This window comes from Puma concolor, chromosome A2 (assembly GCF_028749965.1).
Source record: "Puma concolor isolate L17-30 chromosome A2, mPumCon1.1.hap2, whole genome shotgun sequence".
Classification (NCBI taxonomy): Eukaryota; Metazoa; Chordata; class Mammalia; order Carnivora; family Felidae; genus Puma; species Puma concolor.
This window is the reverse complement of record NC_141668.1, coordinates 68,409,030-68,429,414: the sequence shown is the minus strand read 5'-3', so window position 1 is coordinate 68,429,414 and position 20,385 is coordinate 68,409,030. Positions and strand designations below refer to the sequence as shown.

General features: G+C 43.2%; 1 protein-coding gene across 17 annotated transcripts in view; it reads right to left on the bottom strand.

The window, feature by feature from the left end:
- The window catches only part of ICA1 (islet cell autoantigen 1), a 152,021-nt gene that overhangs the window by 6,215 nt on the left and 125,421 nt on the right, over window positions 1–20,385 (bottom strand). For 16 of the 17 annotated variants that reach the window (XM_086695351.1, XM_086695452.1, XM_086695340.1 and 13 more), the window contains 4 exons: window positions 20,196–20,248; window positions 16,921–16,983; window positions 16,778–16,810; window positions 6,179–6,448 (listed from right to left, as the gene is read on the bottom strand). In XM_086695351.1, coding sequence (XP_086551477.1) covers window positions 6,179–6,448; window positions 16,778–16,810; window positions 16,921–16,983; window positions 20,196–20,248 — 419 coding nt within the window. Of the gene's footprint in view, window positions 1–2,973; window positions 3,629–6,178; window positions 6,449–16,777; window positions 16,811–16,920; window positions 16,984–20,195; window positions 20,249–20,385 lie in introns of those variants that run through there. The other variant, XM_086695344.1, reaches the window with a different exon arrangement.

Genomic DNA, 20,385 nt, shown 5'->3' with positions numbered 1-20,385 from the left:
GCTCTGTGAGCAAAATGATTATCCTAGCTCACAGTTCCTTTGATATGTCAACTGTGCTACCCATTTGCAGGAAACACATATAAAATTTTATTGGAGCAATCCTGCCCCCTTTACTTACATAAGGGAAAATATAAATCAGCCAGAAATAACACTGGCCAGCTAGAGCAGCAAGTGAAGCCAAAATAACACCATCCAGAGGAGCACTTTACCATGAATGTAATGTCACTAGCTGGGAGAGCAAAAGCCCAGGCTGGGTTGATGATCATAGCGTGGGGGGCTCTGGGGTGGGGTTGGCAGGGAAAGGGAAAGTGGGAACACCACAGCCATGGTGGCCAAGCACCACCCAGCCATCCATATTTCCCGTACTGAGCCCCAGTTTCCATCTCTGCAAAGGGTGGGTAAAAATTCCTGCCTCGTAGGTGGTTGTTGTTGAATAAGATAGGATCTTGTAGGTGAAACGAGAGAGTAGAGAGGCTAGAGAGCAGGCCATCAATAAATCTAAGCTGAATCTGAATTTTAGTCCAGCTCAGCAAGCACGAGGAACAACCCCTGAGATTAGCTGAGGGTTGTTTTCTTTTAATCTAGTGATTCAATGTCTGCTGCTCTCTCCCTCCCTTCTTGTCATCCCTCCATCCACCCAGTCTTTTTTGAACATCTACTGTATTCCAGGCACTCAGCCATGTTCTGGAAATATGATGGTGAGCAACACAAACATGGGCCCTGCCCATGACAACCAAAAGCAAGAGACAGAAAATTAGACCAATCTTAAAATGATGTGAGAGAATGGGAATGAGTGAGTATACCGGGTGCAAAGGGAATGGAGGCAGAAACATCTAACCTGGACTGCTGGGAGGAAGAGGAAGTCATGGAAGGCTCTGTGTATGAAATGACATTGAAGCTGAGAACCAGAAGGATGAGAACTTAACCAGAGAAAGCAAGCATCATGGGTGTGTAGGTGGGTGACGTGCTCTAAGGAGGAGCGAGAATGCGTACCAGAGCCCAGTGGTGGGTAGAGCCAGGCTCACTCAAGTTCGATATGGCTGGAGTCCAGCTTACTGACATAATACATGTTTCTCCAACAAAACAATGTTGTTAAGTAAAGGTGTGGGAAGTGTAGGCAGCAGTGGGACTGGGGTCAGGTCCTAAAGGACCTTGTAAGCCAACCTGAGGAGTTGAGAAATTATATAAATGATGGATATAAAACTCCAACAACTTGGCAAGTCACAAGACCTGTGTGGGAATCCCTGATTTCCTCATATACTAAATGGGGGTGGAATAGATGGTCATCAAGGCCCCTTCCATGGACTAAAGGAGGCACTTAAATTCTGCACATATCCAAGACCTACAGATGCTCCTCAACAAGCTGCTTCTTTGATGGAACAAAAATTCCACTGGCTCGTGTTGAAAGTACCCACACTGCATTAAACTCTAACTGCACGCCACAGTCTTCTCCTTCATATCCTTTGAGCCCCAGAAATACGTTATCTGGAACCAGGCTAAGCCAGGAATGGCAAGAGGCGAGCTCAGTTTGAGGAAAGGTGAATTTGAGATAATGCAAAGCTTGGCATTACATTAGCCTTAAATAGAAACCCACCCAGATGGCAATAGCACCTAGGCATGGTATAAAACAAAAGACTATCCAGAAGGAACACAGGGCTGTACATTTGTGAGAATGTGGAACAAAACTCCTAACTTTGGTTTGCAGAATCCTAAATCACAAGATGTCCTGGTGCATTTATTTTGAGCAGATGGTAGTCTTTTCAGTATCAGTGTCTATTTCTAAATTAAATTTGGGATATTGGTGGAGAATGGAGAAGAATGTCAAATGAGGCTTATCAGCCTCACCTCATCTCTACCTTGGGCAACCCCCTCTGGCTAGCTCTCTTTCTACTCCCTTTAAGAGGCCTTAGGAAGGCACTATTTTCTCCTCCCTGTATGACACAGGAAATTCCAGCCCCTATTATGCTGGTAACTTCAGAAACTCTTAGAAATCCTACATAAAATTAACTCCTCTTTCAAATGTTCAGCCCAACTTAATCCTAAATGTAAGTTGCTTTGTTTGGCTCTCCCAGAGCTTGAAGTTGAAGTGGGGAGCAGAGGAAAATGCAATTGTTATCTTACTAAATCCCCCTTCCTTTCTGCTCCCCAGAGCACAGGGGAATGGATGAGGAAAGAGGACAAAGAAAGGAGGGAAGGAGGCAGAGGAAGATGGGGAGATAAGGAGGGGAGAAGACAGAAGAGGTGAAGGAGAAGGGAGGAGGGGAGAGTGGGAGGGAAATGCAGCCTGTGGAAGAGCAGAGTTTGCTGCCCCCCAAGCCTGGAGCATTCCCGAAGTTCTCATGACACTCTGACCCTGAGGATGCAGCCCCACTTGGACCTCACAGAGAACCAGGACAGCGGTGGTTGAGACTGAGCAGGAATGCGCTTCAGGGAAGATGTGGGTGGCTGCTAGCACAGGCGAAGATTCTATAGACAATCTCGATTTCAAATATTCTATTCTGGAACATCATCTGATTTTTGTGGTTGACAGGGACCCTGCCTCCCCACATGCACATTCCTCCTTCATGGCAACCACCTGTCCTTGGTCTGTGTGTGTGTCCAGGAAACCCAGGGCCAGGCTAATCATATTATAAGTCCTGCTCCTCTGGAAGCATCCACGGAGAGGCCTGAAGGAACCCACTGAGGAGTCACATTTGCCATCAAAGACTTGGTACAGAGAGGCAGCCAGAAGGGAAAGGTGAAAGGCACAGACTCTGGAGGCAGATGGCTCAGGTTCACTATCTCTCTCTCTCCTATCAGATGTATGATCTCAGGCAAATTACGTAGCTGCTCTGTTCCTCAGTTTCCTGGGCTCTATGATGGAGATGATGATAGTACCTGACTAGGAAGGGTGTGGTGGGATTAGGTTACGTCAACTCTCTACCACTGCTTCTTTCACTAAGCCAACATGCCCATGGGCCTTTGTACTCCATGTTGTGTTTGACTTTTCAGTTGTTTATTTAATTTGGGTTTTGAGATGATCTGGATAATCAGGGGAAGCAGTTCCAATACGAGGTGTCAGAAGTTTAACAGTTACTTAGATGCTTTTGCAATTCATGTATATAGATGCATTTTCTAGACGATAGACGTAACAAAAAAAAATCTACAGCCAATATTCATCTTTTCCTCTTTTTTAGGGTGAAAGTCCTCATAAAAGCATAGACTGTGGTTGTAACTGGATTACATGATCAGTCATCAAAGCAGGGGGGCTGTTCTTTATTTGTACCACATCTGTTTTGAAGGTTCCTTGAATTCAGGCAGCACCAGTGGTGGAATTCTGGGAGTACCTGCTGGGAGTCCATAGGTGTGAGAGAGGCTGAATGAGCTTCCTCTTTCAAACACTTAGCTGCCACTTTTTTTTTTTTTCCTGTCATTTTAAGTTCCGTAGACATTCAATTGATGGCTGTTGGCATGCAAAGGCAACAGGATAACTCAGAGGTTACAAAACAACTCCTTTAACATTGGTCTTCATAGAACACCAGCAGAGAAAAGGAAACTTTTAGCAGCCAGGATGATCCCTTTAAATGGTAAATCAGATCATACCCATTGTTGGTCCAAGATGCTGTGATGGTTCCCAATTTCACTTGGGCTAAAAAAAAAAAAGGCCCAGGTTGTTCCAAAGGCTAGGACGCCCTGTGTGGCCTAGCTTCTGCCTCCCTGCCTCACTCAGACCACAGTGCTCTTTCTGCAGACCCTTGGGCATGCCAGGGGTGTCCTCCCTTGGGCAATGGCACATGGGTTCCCTCTGTCTGCATCTCCACATAGCCGATTGTCTCATCTCCTGCAAATCTGCTCAGATCTCATCTTAATAAGAATCCTATTTAGTTCTACAGCCTGACCTACCCTGCTCTCCACCTAACAGTCTCTATCCCCTGGTTCTAGCTTTCCTTTTCCTCATCATACCAATCACTTTATAACCCACTATGTGATTTTTCTTTATTATGTTTATTGTTCATTACCTCTTCTTCATTAGAATGTTAGTTCCAGGAAGGCAGAAGCCTTGTCTGTTATGTTTTCAGATGAATCCCCAGTGCCTGGCACCCAGAAGGACCCAATCAATCTCTGTTGAATGAGAAACTTGCTAAGAAGCTAGTAGGGTGGCAACATAAAGTTAGATTTTGCTTGCTTGAGAAATAATGGCCTGCCTTGGTAGTAGTACCTCTCTACCAGTATAAGAAGACCTCTTTCCAAAATGAGCTTGTATTTTTCACTGTCAGAACACCTCCCTCCTTTTTTTTTAATTTAATTTTTTGAGAGAAACAGAGACAGTGTGAGTGGGGGAATGGCAGAGAGAGGGAGAGAGACACTCCCAAGCAGGCTCCATGCTGCCAGGGCAGAGTCCAACACGGGGCTCGATCCCACAAAACTGTGAGATCATGACCCGAGACAAAACCAAGAGTCAGACACTCAAATGACTGAGCCACACAGGTGCCCCAGAACACCTCCCTTCTTAGACCCAAGTGTGCTTTTGTGCTGTTTCCTTGGACTTGGGACAAGGCTAAAGTGCCAAGTCCATGGCCACTGCTCTGGTTGTAGCTGTCAGGCATAGTTCCAGGGCTGTGGCCCCTGAGCTGAGATCTTCTCACCCTGCCTGCTCAGGAAAAAGGCATGGAGCTCTGACTTCTCAGCTGTCATTGGGGGCCACTCACAAGTGAATGACACTCAGCCACCCCAGCTAAGTGAGAGCACTGCCACCACCATTCCTCTGGGCATCAGGGGCCCTAGTGTCTCCACAGCTGGGGGCCCGAATCAGGTTCATCCTGCAGCACAGCTGGAGAGTCTCCAGCAGCCCCAAGATCTGAGAGGTAGATCCTGGCTCTGGGCTTCCAGCTCTCCCACAGCTTGTTGGCACCTCCCCCGCAGGTGGGTGGGGGTGAAACTCAAGTCACTGGTGCTCATCTGGGGCTCCAGCGAAAGAGATGGCGAAACCCAGAGGTGAAACTCAGGGTGTAGTATTTTTGGATTCCATGTATCTCTCCTATCTCTAACTCTGTTACTGAAAAAAAAAAAAAAAAAAAAAAAAAAAAAAAAAAAAAAAAAAAAAGACATGGCTACAAAATGAGATTCCCAGAAGAAGATAAAAGGAATCATGTATTTCATTTAAAAAAAAAAAAAAGAGGGAACACCTTTTTTTGGTCTTGCCCACCAACTCTTGCTGTGTCCATGATCTCATCTCCAAAGACCTGAGGTTTTTTTTTAATAGCTCATAATTACTTAATCATTCCAGTTCTGCTGTTTGTTCTCAGCTTTAAGTGCCAGATAAACACTTATTAAGGAGATAGCCTAAATTCATGGAAAAACCAAAACAACTTGAGAACTTCTTAATAGTGATTCCTGTCTTACAATTAAAGCGACATGAAAGGAGGAAAACGGTGTCGAAATACTAGAAAATAGTCTCCTTCCCAAGGTGTGTTTAGAAACTCAAACTTTAAAATTTCAATTTCAATCTGATTTTAATTTTGCCCTCTAAATCAATGCGCTCCTCATGCTGGCAGTTCTCAACCAGTGTGCTGCCCTGCACCCTGACCAATGTTGCCAGCCACAGATGATCAGTGTGGAAACTGTATTTCGTCTGTGGCCAAGGCACATGGGGCTGCTGAGCCCCATGGTTTAGGCAGAACAGGAGCAGCTGAACTGACAGCATCCTCAGCGTTGTAGTGAGCCAGGATGGAAAGACAGCAAGAAGAAAGGTAAAATTCAAAGAGTGCAAAGAGTTAAGAAGCCCAGCGTGGTGTTACTTGGCACCTAGAAAGACGACATGTCTATAGAAACGTGGAGAACTGGCTAGGCAGAATTGGCCAAAGCCAATAGGGTCACAACTGGGAAGATTCTCTAAGGTATGCGCTGCAAAAATCTAAAATGAGAGCAAGACTGTAAGATTGAGAGCCACCTCTCTAACCTGTCATTAAAAGGAAACATGAACATGACGAGAAAATTATGAAAAGCAAGAAAATTATGAGAAGCAACCTATCTTAAAGCTGGGATAGGACTCTGAGATTTCAACTAAAAAGACACTGGATATAAAATAAAACCCAGAAAACATGAAAAAAAGACAAAGAAGGTAGAAAGAGGCTTTTGGATTAAAAATAAAGAACGAGCACACAACAACAAACCCTGTTTCAATCCCCGTGGTACATACCTTGGAGTGAGGCCTGTAAGTCTTTCATGTTTTGGTCTAAAAGCTGTGAAGGAAGGAATCCTGAGCCTGCCTGGGGTCTGGGGTCTGGCTCTCCGGCGGCCACAGTGGGCACTGGCTCCTTCGGCCGGCCGTCTCCAAACACGGCAGCCCACTCTTTGCTGAACTCACCCTCGTCCAGGGAGGAAGCATTGAAGATCTCACTCAACAGAAGCAGGTCATCTTTGTCAGCACCCTCGGGTTCTAGGGTCCCCGCCACTGGGCCCAGGCAAGCTGATCAAAGTAACAGAGCACAAAACACATCACCACCCAGCACCCAAGCTTTTGGGAGCAAATACAGGGGGTGGCTGGGATGGAGCACACTGGGTGATGGCTACATTTAAGAAAAAGTTTATCAAACCATAAATGATTCTCATCATAGTCTCTCTTAAATTCCAGAATTCAATTTCTAGTCCCACTGTCACTCATACCCCTTCCTCCAAAGCAAGTCCAGTTTCTGGGCATCAGTAGGATTTCCATTAAAAACTCTAGGGTTTTGTTCTTTTCTTAATATAAAAGCAAATTTACCACCAAAACATTTCTCAGACAGGAAACAAAGCCAGGATTGAAGGCATGTGGGAGGTTTTCATTCCTTGTTTGTATAGCTTCCCAAATCTTTTCACACAACAAGCCCTAAAGCCACAGCCACCACACCCTGCAGGAGTCTGCCCTGTCAACCACAATGGGGAGAGGACACTTGCCACGCCTTGGGCAGGAACAGAGGATGTCAGGAAGTCCAACAATGACCAAGGAAGGCCTCTTGCTTCCTTTCTCCTTTGCTGCAACTAAATGCAACCCACCTCGAGGCTTTGCCAGAGCAGAGGAAAGGTGGGTCTGGTTTGCCTGAGGGCAGCAGTGAAAGAATGACAGGAAAACGGCAAATTATGGAACCACCTAGAGAAGGCCAGAGACACAGTCCCTGGAGGGTTGGAATGAGAACCAGACCAGAGGGTAAGCCCCGAGGCCATTCTTTACTTGCTGTGTGACTATAGCAAGACCCTTAGCTCTTCTGGGTCTCTTGTTTTTTTCACCTGTAAAATGATAATATTAATAATGCCCACCTCAAAGCATTATCAGGAAGATGAAAGGAAATACACCTTTAAATCTCATTGCTTGTCCACAAGGGAGACTTTAAAGAAGAGATTCATTCTCATAATATGAACACTGACAAAACACTTAACAGGGAATACAAATAGAACGGGGGCATCACTAGCCAGAAATCCTACAAGACCTTTCACTGGGTTTTCTACATATTTTGAACACCAAAGACTGATGGTCTTACTAACTGTGGCTTTGCTGTGGAACCTAGTTGCCACATGGGAACTGCAAACGTAAGTCACGAAGAGAAGGAATAATCGTGATTTGTATTGTCTGAGCTGTACTGCAATTCTGATACTGTCATATTAAGTGAGATTAACAGGTTTTCCTCAAATATATGAGACAATTAGCAAGTGAAGGCTTTTAAAAAAAATACATAAAGCTTATCTGTCCGCTTAACTGGATCTACTTTCAACCACACTTTATATAAAGGTGTTCTGACTGAGAGGACTTCTGATGTGCTAAGCAGACTGGCTATAAATCCAGGAAGGGAGGAGTCCAGTCACTCTCTTATCACTGTGGTTTAAAAATAGTAGCAAAATATGGCTTTAATTGGACAACTGTCTAAGTATTCTTATTGTTTGTGTTATCACAGAAATTTTCACTGGACGTAGCTTGTAGGTGGGTGGTGAGAAGACAAGGGAAATGGCATTTTAGTAAATAGGCTTGCGAGACAGTTCTTTAGAAGGAGGGTGGGCAGCCAGGACCCACCTTGACCTGTGCATGGTGGAAAGGCAGGTGGGTAGGGTAGGACAGCCCATATTTGTGAATGCAGGCAGAAAGCATGGCTGTGTCCATTAACATACACCTCGCTAGGCATCCTCCCTCCTTTTGGCTCTCAATCTCGCTTGATGTCAACTCTTTTTACATATATTAACTTCCCAAATCTCCATACATTCTACTTTCATTTGGGACTGGAATATCCAAACCTTTTCTCCTGGTTTACTTTCTGGCCTGACTGAAACCAGCTGATTGCGGAACCAAACCTGTTTTACTGGAACCAATTCAAATCAAAGAGTAGACTCTAGAGGAAGGGATGACTTTAGATAAGCACTGGAAGTTATGCATATTCTTCCTGAAGTCACTTTACAGCCCTCTGCTAAGTCAAACCCTGACTACTCTTTGATTTGAATTAACATCATCAATTTATTTGAATTGACATTTGATTTGACATCATCAAGATGTCAACCCAGGGAAGATCATGACTAACATTAGCAACAATAAATAATAAATGTTAAGCCTTCCAAAAAATAACCAGAAACTGGGGAAGCTTCATCTTTAACTATTTAGGTTGTGTGTGACAGTTTTGAGTGGACTTCTGTGGGTTTTGTTAACTTGGCATCCCTTCCCTCTTCCTCTTCAGTTTTCCCTTTCTGGAAACACCTTCTCCACCAGATCCTGGTGAATACTACATAAAGTGCCTCACCACCCCTCATCTAGACTGGCCAGAGTCCTTCATTTCTCAGGCCATGGAGACTGGCTCACGGATGAGCACATGCCAGAGGCTTCGCTGAGTTTGGTATATGGAAGGGGGAAGGAGGAGGGTGTCTTTCTCAGACTCCAGGTTCTAAAGATACAGTTTTGAGGCTCCCAGGAATGAGAGAGCCTGACATAGAACAACACAGTATCAAGAGTTGGAAACAGAATATTGACAACACTGTCTAAGCTCTGCATCCAGCCCCATTTGAGGCCAGTCCACCACTGTATGTCCTCAGTTACATGGACCAATACCCAATATGTTCTTTTCTTTTTAATTTTAAAGTTAAACTACTTAGAGAAGGGTTTCTATTACTTCCAACCGAAAGATTCCTCACCAATATTGTATCCTGTCAAATTCAACTTCACTGACAATAATGAGAAAAGGACCCATGGCAAGGATGATACTGTCTAGAGCTATTTCTTAACAGAAATTTACTTGGAGATCTACCACTGAATTTGGGCTATTAGTGTCCTGGTTATTTAACAGTTAAAGTGGGCTGCACAGTGGACATTTCTCTAAGAGAACTTATTACTTCACTAAAAGCAATGAAACTGGCACTGACTTGAACCAGAAAACAGGGAAACCCAATTACTGCCCTGATAATTAAGATGCTTGAAATTACTATACATAACTCATAAGAAAAACTTAATTACAAGTAGAAAAGGACAGGCTTAGGTCTGTAACCAGACAAGTCAAGACTTGAAAAATAACACTAGCTCTTAAGAATCAAGCTATCATTTTCCTTGGAAATAATTCAGCTAACTGTGAGAAAATGGGGACACACACAGAGAGATGACAAGCGCTTTGAGAGAAACCCTGGTAAGGGCTGTACAGGCAGAGTCAGGGCTTCCACCCAGGTAGCTGAGCAAGTATCATGCCTGGGTCATGGCACCCATCCTGCTTTTGTCTTCAAGGGTGAACCAAAGTTCTGGAGCTCTCAAGTGCCAACCCACAGATACAGATACCATTCCAAGTCCCCGTCATGCTCTTGTAGGCTCCCGAGTCTCCATGTTCACTCTCACATCCAATAACCCAACCCCAGATGTTACTACAAAAATAGAAGCCAATAGACACAATGAACTCTAGTTCTCACCTCTAGGCCTTCAGCTCTATAATCCTTTATGAATTCCCTCCTTTTTTTTTTTAAACGTTTATTTTTGAGAGAGAGAGAGAAAGAGAGAGAGGCAGAGAGAAAGAGAGAGACACAGAATCCCAAGCAGGCTCTTGGCTCTGAGCTGTCAGCACAGAGCCTGACACGGGGCTCAAACTCATGAATGGTGAAATCATGACCTGAGCTGAAGTGAACGCTTAACTGACTGAGCCACCCAGACGCCCCTCCCTCTTCCTTTTTTTTTTTTTTTTTTTTTAACGTTTATTTATTTTTGGGACAGAGAGAGACAGAGCATGAACGGGGGAGGGGCAGAGAGAGAAGGAGACACAGAATCGGAAACAGGCTCCAGGCTCTGAGCCATCAGCCCAGAGCCCGACGCGGGGCTCGAACTCACGGACCGCGAGATCGTGACCTGGCTGAAGTCGGACGCTTAACCGACTGCGCCACCCAGGCGCCCCTCCCTCTTCCTTTTTAACATCAGCCCTAGGTACACTCTCCCCTCCTGCTGGGAGCCTGCTCTGCCCCCACTGGGATTCAGCTCCAGCATCTCTATTCTTTCTCTCTCCAAGGCTTCCTCTCCTAACCTCAGAAGACGTGTGCACATCCCAGCAACAGCCAATCTTGCGACTGCTGTCTCCTTGGGCACCCCGTCCCATCCCCAATGTTGCTGCTCTGGTTTCTTCTCCCTTCTACAGCCACACACTGTACTTTGTCACTGCTCTTATTTCCGCTACCTGTAGTCAAGTTCCTGCCCCTGCTCCAAACAGCAGTGGCCCTCCTGAAGGTTACCAGTGAGATCTTCATGGCCGATTCAAATCCCTTTCTCTGGCCTCACCCTCTGTGGGACTTTGTCCTGTTGTACAAGCTGGAAATGCTGTCATCTCCTGGGTCTTCATGAAGTGGCTCTCTCAGATGTCCTCCTATCTCCTCAACAATACTATCCCTGCTGCCTCTTCCTATTCTGGTTGCCCTACAGTTTCTTCCTGAGCCATATCTGCCTTCCCTACATTATCTACAGAACATCTTATCTATTCTCATGGTTTCAATCTCACCTGGGAAGACTTTCAAATCTCCATCTACAATTCCAAGTTTTCTTGAACTCTGATGACAAACTCCTGACTCAAGGGTCCCTTGGGGTTTACTACTGGCAAGCCTGCTGACACTCCATAAAAGGTACCCTCCTCGCTGTATACCTTTGTTCAGTGCAGCTGTGAGAGTTTCATTTTCTTATTTTAAAACCTTCAATGGCTCCCTCTGACTCCCGAAGAAAGGAACACTCCTTACAGTGGTATTCAGGACCTCTGCAGTCCAGCTCTAAGGCAGCCCTTCCAGCAACTCATGAGGCCTTCAGAGAAACCTATGCTTTGGCAAAACTCCCTCACATTTGCCATTCCTCAAACATGCTTTCCTGCCTTCCTGTCTGGAAACCTGTTTTCTCCCAGTGAGATGCCTGGAGAGAAGAATCACACTGAACTGAAAGGAACCTTGGAGATTATCCCCATTTAACTCACTTTACAGATGAGGAAAAAGATACCCAGGTCAGATGACCTGCTCAAGGTCATATAATTTATTAGTTACAGATTATCTGTGTGGGGACCCCTGGCTCACAGATCAAGATGTTTTCTCAGTGCAGCACACCGCTTTTCCCTCAGAGCCTGTTAATGATGTCATATATAAATGAATATTCAAGCTTTTGTAAAGTGTTGAGGGTTTCTAAGGTCAGATGGCTCCACCAGCAGCCAGGCAAAGCTCTTGGCTGTAAGCAGCATGGCAGAATGGCAGACCCACGCAGCATGTTTGCCTTGTACTGGCCAGGGGTTCAAAAATAAAATTCCTAGGCCCCTGGGAAAATATTCCCTAGGAAAACTGATTCTGAGCCAATGAGCTCTAACTGATTCTGACCTAGCAAGTTTTCAGAGTGAAAACTGACATACAGAGGAAGCTCTCTTAAGTTCAGATGGAGGGTAGGTGACAGAAAGTAGATGTGGGACACTGGTGACAGCCCACTCAGGTTATATTTTTGAAATCATACTGAGTTTCATGACCTCACCATGAATTAGGAACCCAGGAGATGGAAATGGAGCTACATAGACCAAAAATGAGAGCACAGCAAAACAAAGAGATAAATGTCACAACAGTTACCTTCATCTGTGTGTGAAACAGGAAGACTCTGCTTCTCTGTTTTTCTCCCTGGTCCCCACTCTCAGCATTATGACTAATGTAAAGGCCGCACATTTGCAATACATATGAAAAACCCCAGCAACCAACACAATCCTCACATCACCTGACAGAGAGTAAGGCGGGGGGAAGTGGGGTGGGAAACCACCGTACAAAAAGTCTAACGAGAAAAGTATTCGTCCTTATAAAAGGCTCCGGTAACAAATTGTACTTGTTTGGAATCCAAGAATACTGCTTCTAAAAACTCCCTTGTGGTGAAAAAAGACACAGCTAATAATAATAATAACAGATGGGGAAAAATCCATCTCTACCCACTCTCTGGAATACACACACACCCTAAACAAAAACAAAAACAAAAACCCCAATCGTGCTAGACCCTGAGTAAGCACTCAAAAAAAGACTTCTTGATGATCCCCAGTCCTGGTCCTCCATTTTAACATTAGATCTTAACAAGCAAGTAATCTTACTGAAAAACTTGACACCCGGGGCAGGAGGAAATCTATACAGAACACTACTGACTACAGGGTGATCAAGTAAGAACAGGAGAGTGTTTGGTTTTAAAAATGCACCATTATAGGGGCGCCTGGGTGGCGCAGTCGGTTAAGCGTCCGACTTCAGCCAGGTCACGATCTCGCGGTCCGTGAGTTCGAGCCCCGCGTCAGGCTCTGGGCTGATGGCTCGGAGCCTGGAGGCTGTTTCCGATTCTGTGTCTCCCTCTCTCTCTGCCCCTCCCCCGTTCATGCTCTGTCTCTCTCTGTCCCCAAAATAAATAAACGTTTGAAAAAAAAAATTTTTTTTAAAAATGCACCATTATTTTATGCAAGGACCAATGTCAGCTGTTCATCCTAGGATGCTGAGGGAGACAGGGAGAAGAAAAAGTTTATGAAAAAAGATAACAAGCTTAGTCTTTGCCACACTGCGTGTGAGGAAGCAATCAGGTTCCTAGTCAGCTCTATACAGAGAACAAAAGAGATAGTCCTGAACATCTGGGGAGAAACCAGGCATGGGGCCATAAGCCTGTATTATTGTTACAGGCCAAAGGTCTGCACCCGGACTAAAGGGAGCTACTGAATAAGCTTCTTTGTCGTTCTGATGGTTGGCCAGAATTCAGAGTCACAAGTCTGAAAGTAGTAACCAAGGAAATGGCAGAAGACAAACATTTTAGTTGCAATGTGTACAATTATAATTTTTTAAAATTTCAGTTAGTCTTGTCCTAGAGAAGGATCTTTTGGATAAATCCAAGTAATGAGATTTAGGTGGGCTAAATTCATCTAGCTATATAGCTAGCTTTATAGCTTCACTTCCTGTTCAGTTATCTGATAGTTCTTTTTCTCAGTCAACTTTGAGGAATACAAACACTCCTGCATGTCACAACTAACTCATGAATTGAGGCTGGGATTGTCACATGTGCTCACAAGGTGATTTCAGAGCCACTTTAAAGTTATTGCAAAATGTCACTCAGTTTTTTTTCACTTAAAAATTTGTATAAATTGGCCAAGTATTGGTTTGCTATTTACATTATCTATTTAGTTGGAGAAAACACATTTCATTACGACACTGAATCGGAGTGATATTTTGGGGCAACGGCTCCTGGAGAACTGTCTCCTTGTTGTTGTCATAAGTGGTCTGCTTTTTGATAACACTGTACCATGGCGTGGCCATTACTTGTCTAACAGAATTACCACTGGGAGTGAACTGGCCCCCAAGCAGCAGGGCGCTAGAGCTTATAGCCCCCAAGTCCTATAAAGGCAGCCATCCCTGGATTAAGCTCTTTTTATTTCTTGATTGCTTAATGTCTTGCATATTATTATCAGTGTTTTAATTCAGGATCTGGGCCTTCTGGCGGTTTTCTGAAGGGCACACATTTTGAAGTCAACTAATTATCGTGTGTTCTTTTCTTCATTCACCACAAGTTCTGTGCACTGACAGAGTATTTCTAGACTTGTGGTCATGTTAATCTTTAAGCTGATGCTGCCCTAGGGGTTGCCAATGCAGAAGAGTCAGATAGTGACAGAGCATGGCTCACGCCTCGAGAAGGGCTTTATGGCCTGGCAGTGATAAAGGGAAAGGAGAGATTATGTGACATTGCATTTAACTGAGACAATCTGTAAATCAACTTTTCTGCCTGAAAACAAATACACATTTTGGGAAAGAATACAGTCACCTCCCTATCATTAGAATTGAGTGCTCAGAAAAAGGGTATGAGCTGCTATTCTATGAAACAAAGACTGTTAACTGTAAACCAATGAGTTATAAAAGTTGTTTTAAATAAGGGGAAATTGGGGCGCCTGGGTGGCGCAGTCGGTTGAGCGTCCGACTTCAGCCAGGTCACGATCTCGCGGTCCGGGAGTTCGAGCCCCGCATCAGGCTCTGGGCTGATGGCTCAGAGCCTGGAGCCTGTTTCCGATTCTGTGTCTCCCTCTCTCTCTGCCCCTCCCCCGTTCATGCTCTGTCTCTCTCTGTCCCAAAAATAAATAAACGTTGAAAAAAAAAATTAAAAAAAAATAAATAAATAAGGGGAAATATAACAATCTTATTCCAGTGTATCTGTGACAGGCTCTGGATGAAGCTTATGAAAGTAAGCATCTATCTCAGGTAGTAGCATTTCTGCTTTAATTCTGTGAAGAAATACATGGGTACTGGGTTAATTTTTGTTTTGCCATTACTACCAAGTTGAAAAAGTCAAAATCCAAAAGCAAGAACCCTTTTTTTGTAAGAAGGGGGAAACACAAGAATATGGACTTCTACCTGCTTGTGTGTATGTAAAGAAATAGGGATGAGAATATGGAATAGAGAGGAGTGGCAAGCAGAAATGGGAGTCAGAATTTTCCACTGTCTACATTTTCACTGTCATTATCACGTACCGATGCGAATATACATATTCAAAACTTATGTTTATTAAAACAGTGAAATTAAATAGATAATAAAAGAGCAAATTACATGAACAAGAGGTTGGCAACAGGAGAAATACCAGTCTTCCTTTCAAAACAAGTTGAAAGATACAGCTAATTATAAATAACTTGTGAAATGTTAAGATTTGGTAAAACTACGTGGTGGGTACCTATTGTGTGTTAGGTTATTGTCTTTATCTCACCTTTGCAAGCCTGCAATATTTCTCCCTCCAAAAAAGTTTGTGAGAAAAGCCCTTTATTTCATAAAAGTAATCTATCCTTATGCCAAGTGGGAAATGTTTTTATGAAAATGGAGGCCAGGTAATGGCAGTCTGCTTTAATTATTTGCTTTGTACTCTCATAACCCGAGGTGATTTCAATATTTACAAATAAGTATGATTCTGACAAAAAAACATGTGGACATTGATGAAGTATTGCAAAGTGTGTTGCCTGGAATGAGAAATTGGTAAAGAAAGCAGGTTTCTTCCAAGTTTATAATCCTAAGCCCTGGAAACTTAATGTAAGAGTTCTACTTACTGCCTTTCCATTTTTGAAAAAGCTTTAATCAATGCCTTCTGTTCCCCAGACTTCCTCTCACACTTCAGGAATTAAACCCAAATCAAGCTCAAACTGAGTAGAGGAAATTGTCGGCCCTAGTTAAATGGGGTCCATAGGATCATCTTGCCCCATTTCCAGTCCTAGGAGAAACTTGTTCCATCAGGGTGGACTATGGACCAGCAGTCCAGGACAAAGGGTGCTCTAGAGTTTGTCTCAGAATCTCAGTGGAATTTTGGACTTGTGATAAATCATCAGAAGCAAACCCTTGGTGGGATGGAAAACAAAGGCTATACCAGGCTGAACAGTCAATTTCCTGGGGTCATTTAAGACTATGCTTATCTCAATCAAATCCATGCTTTTGGATTCTCTTTTTGGGAGTTATTTAGTAAATTATTTTAGGCGGTGAACTTGGGTGGGTGACCTAGCCAGGCAAGCTTTTCCTCTGCATTTAACTAAGGTTCCGTAGGGGCGCCTGGGTGGCTCAGTCGGTTAAGCGTCCGACTTCAGCTCAGGTCACGATCTTGCGGTCCGTGAGTTCGAGCCCCGCGTCGGGCTCTGGGCTGATGGCTCGGAGCCTGGAGCCTGCTTCCAATTCTGTGTCTCCCTCTCTCTCTGCCCCTCCCCCATTCATGCTCTGTCTCTCTCTGTCTCAAAAATAAATAAACGTTAAAAAAAAAACAACAAAAAAAACTAAGGTTCAGTGGAGGTGCAGCACAGTATACCACTGGGACAATGTTTCTAATGCCACTGTCTCAACTGCTTACCATCTGAAGAGTGTTCCTGTGTCAGAGGTCATGAGAGACCCTGTATATACATGATCTCCAATTCTGACAACAGCCCAGGAAGACTGTTGCTATTGGTTCCATTTTACAAATGGAGCAACTGAGGCTGAAAGTTAAAGTGTGAAGCAAATTACCTAAGGCCATACAGATAGTTTATGGCACAACCAGTACTCAAATCAAGGTCTGGTTCTGAAAGCCATGTTTTTTCTACTATAGCATACAACCTGTGACATAACTTTTAGCTTTAGTAGTCTGAGTATTATGTAATTAAGCTAAAGATGACAAATCCCACATGTACTAATTTGTACTTGGGCACATTTAAAGTCATTTATAAAGACAAATGACAGTTACTTAAAAACAATTTGCTTGGGAATGCAAAGCTATCAAAAAAATAAACATTTTCCTGCATGTAAAAACAGTATTAAAAAATTAAATTATAACCCCAAAGAAATATATAAATCTTACCACCTTCCTCGGGTTTCATGCCTAATAGTTCATCTGTAGGTCCATTAAAGGAAACAAAGAAAACAAAATTATGAGTCAGTTTCGTTTTGTAAGGAGTTTGTCAAATTTATTAAAATTGAGTCATTTTCCTTAATCTAGATTACCTGAGCATGCATTATGTGTAGAGCTTTTGTCTAAGGCAGTTAAAATGCTTTTTCCATCTTCAGCTGTAAACAGAACACATGCACTTGGTTATCATGAATTTAGAATGGTGTGTGGGTTTGTATACTATTTCAGTGTAAGGTAAACACACAGCTCATCACATAGAAGCAGGGGTCCTCTGATTACATTTTCTCAAGCTGTTGGCTCTCCATGAATTCTGAGCTGACAGCCTTGAGTCTTTGCTTTGTTTGGTGGAAAACTATATGACACTGACTTCACACTTCTTTCATGGACAAATGCATGACTTAAGTAATTGACTAGTGATGGTGCTGTGAACGTTAGGCATTTGGGTCTGGCTAAAATAAAAGGGCACATTACTGAGTGAAAGAAGTCAGTCTGTAACATAATTCCATACATACAACATAATTACAACTGTAGAGAATTCTGGAAAAGGCAAAACTATGAAAAGAATAAAAAGATAAGCGTTTGTGGTGAGGATGTGGAGAAGCGGGAACCCTCTTGCACTGTTGGTGGGAATGCAAACTTGTGCAGCCACTCTGGAAAACAGTGTGGAGGTTCCTCAAAAAATTAAAAATAGACCTACCCTATGACCGAGCAATAGCACTGCTAGGAATTTACCCAAGGGATACAGGAGTGCTGATGCATAGGGGCACTTGCACCCCACTGTTTATAGTGGCACTTTCAACAATAGCCAAATTAAGGAAAGAGCCTAAATGTCCACCAACTGACGAATGGAGAAAGAAGATGTGGTTTATATATACAATGGAATACTACTTGGCAATGAGAAAGAATGAAATCTGGCCATTTGTAGCAATGTGGATGGAACTGGAGAGTATTATGCTAAGTGAAATAAGTCAGGCAGAGAAAGATGGATACCATATGTTTTCACCTATGTGGATCCTATATATGTGTGTGTGTGTGTGTGTGTGTGTGTGTGTGTGTGTGTGTGTGTGTGTGTTTATATAAAAGATAAGTGTTTGGGGGAGGGGAGAGATGAACAAGGTGCAGACACAGGGGAGATTTAGGATAGTGAAACTATTCTGTATGATACTCTAATGGTGAACATATGTCATTACACATTTGTCCAAACCCATAAAATGTATAACACCAAGAGTAAACCCTAATGTAAACTATGAGTGATAATGATGTGTCAGTGTTGGTTCATTGATTATAACAAATGTACTGCCCTGGTGAGGGATATTGATAATGCATGTGTGTGGGAACAGGGGATATATGGAAATTTTGTACCTGCTTTCCAATTTTCTGTAAACTAAAAACTGCTCTAAATAATAAAGTGTGTGTGTGTGTGTGTGTATGTGTGTGTGTGTACAACACAACATCCTTAAAACTTAGTTTGCTCATGTGTACATTAGACTTTTTGCAGGTCACAAAATAAAGACAGGTGACACTTCATTATGGTGGATTCTTCTATTTGTACACATAAAACAAGGTGATCAGCATTTGCAATCTCAAAATATTACACAAATACCACAAGTGAACACACTACACAAAGAGAAAATTTGATCCTCTATATTATCATATATTGCATAAACATATGATTTATATTGATATGTAACTTGAATACAAATATAATGAACTGGAGTTTACATTTTCCCTCAAAACTAAAATGTTTCTATTTGCTTACCTAGATTCCCACAACATAATTCGTGCTGTTGGCTCCCAAGGGATACTGAGGCTGGAGGTCTGGATCAATATAGTCAGAGACCTCTTAGGTGGCCAACAACATCAGGCTGGCCTGCTTCTCTGTCTTCTGCCATCTGCTCCCACCCTCATGCTCTAGAACATTGTCCCTCTGACCTTCTCCTGGTCCTTCCTGGCTCATAGTCTTTGCCCAGGCTGCTTGTTTTACTCTGACAGCTTTTGCAACTAGCTGTGTGATCCCCTCAAATAGGTGAGTTCTCTCTCTCACACAGCAAGAATCCTTGCCATTCTTACCAAAGTTGGAGCTATCCAATTACTTGTGCAATTGTTAGATTATCACCTGCTTCCCCTTTTGACCATGAGCCCCATCCTGGGAAGGGTCTGGATCTGTCTGTGTACTACTGTGTGCCCAGAGCCTAGTGCCATGCCTGCCTGCCACACAGACAGCGCCCAATAAATATCTGTTGAAAACATGAATGAGTATGTGAGTAAGTGAAGGTGTGAACACATGAAAGGATGACATGAAGCTGAGTTAGAAAGGCAGAAAGGTGAGAGGGTTTTGTTTTGTTTTGTTTTCCGCTGAAAGGAAGGTGTGAGAAAAGCAAATGAACCAATAACGTGGGAGGAGAATAAATAAAGCAGGTGAAGCAAAAGGTTGGAAAAGAAGGAGGAAAGACAGAAGCAAGGTCAAGGGTAAAGGAAAGGCAGAGAAAGGAAGTTTCAGGGTCTGCTTGCCCCTCCTATCTCCCGGAAGGGCTGCCAGAACGAAGGGTGGAGTGAGCAGAGGTGGATATGCCCCCCAAGAGGGCCAGGCTGAACACAGGGTTAGGGTAAGTTCAGTTCTCTCCATATCACCTGTAAAGCTTTCCCCTGCATCTCAGAGGATTCTAGTACCAGTGAAAAGCTCAGCGTTATATCACCTTAGTCCCATCACATTTTACTGGACCCTCCACTCCTTTATGAGAAGAACCAGTGAAAACTGGCAGTAATGGCAGGAGACAGGAATAGCTGACAAACCTTTTGCAGCACACTGCATCATCTACCAACGCTCTGATCACTTTTCCAACTATCTGAGGGTCGGTATACCCGAGGGAGCTGGGGTTACTCATGACAGAATAGACCCAGGAATCACCTGGAAAAACCATGTCTGAGCTCTCCTCATCTGTTCCCAACCAAGACCAACCCACCCCACAACACAATGAAAACCAACTCACCCAATCTGATCATGTAATCTTATTAAAACTATCTTTACAGCCCAAATGGCAGTTAGAATGAGTAATGGCAAAGCAGAAATGTTATCATCTGTTGTCAGAGAAATAGCTGCTAATTCTCAATTTTGGATGCTCCTCTGACAGGCTTTTGCTGAAGTGCCTAATGATGCTATTTTCTGGTTCACAATATAAAACCTTTCTCAATAATGCTATATGGTCGGCATCACTGATATTTGAAAATTTAAAACTGAAATGATAAAAAGCAAATTAAAATACAATTTTCTCAATTGGAAAAGAAAGGAAGAGTCTGCCAAAAAAGGAAATGAACTGGTTGCTGAGCAGTACTATTTCAGAAGCAATTCTAAATAAAAATCAAAACTTACTCTTAAAACTAGAGGATTCCTTGCGTTGGTTTTCATCCTCTAATGAAATTAACCTAAAAATTAAAAAAGAAAGAGTTTAGCAATCTAGTCCTGAAAATTTTATATTTATGATACAGCCAGTTTTTCTGTACAATATTACTACACTTATAACATACAGATATGTGCATGCGCACATGAAAGGTGAATGTAT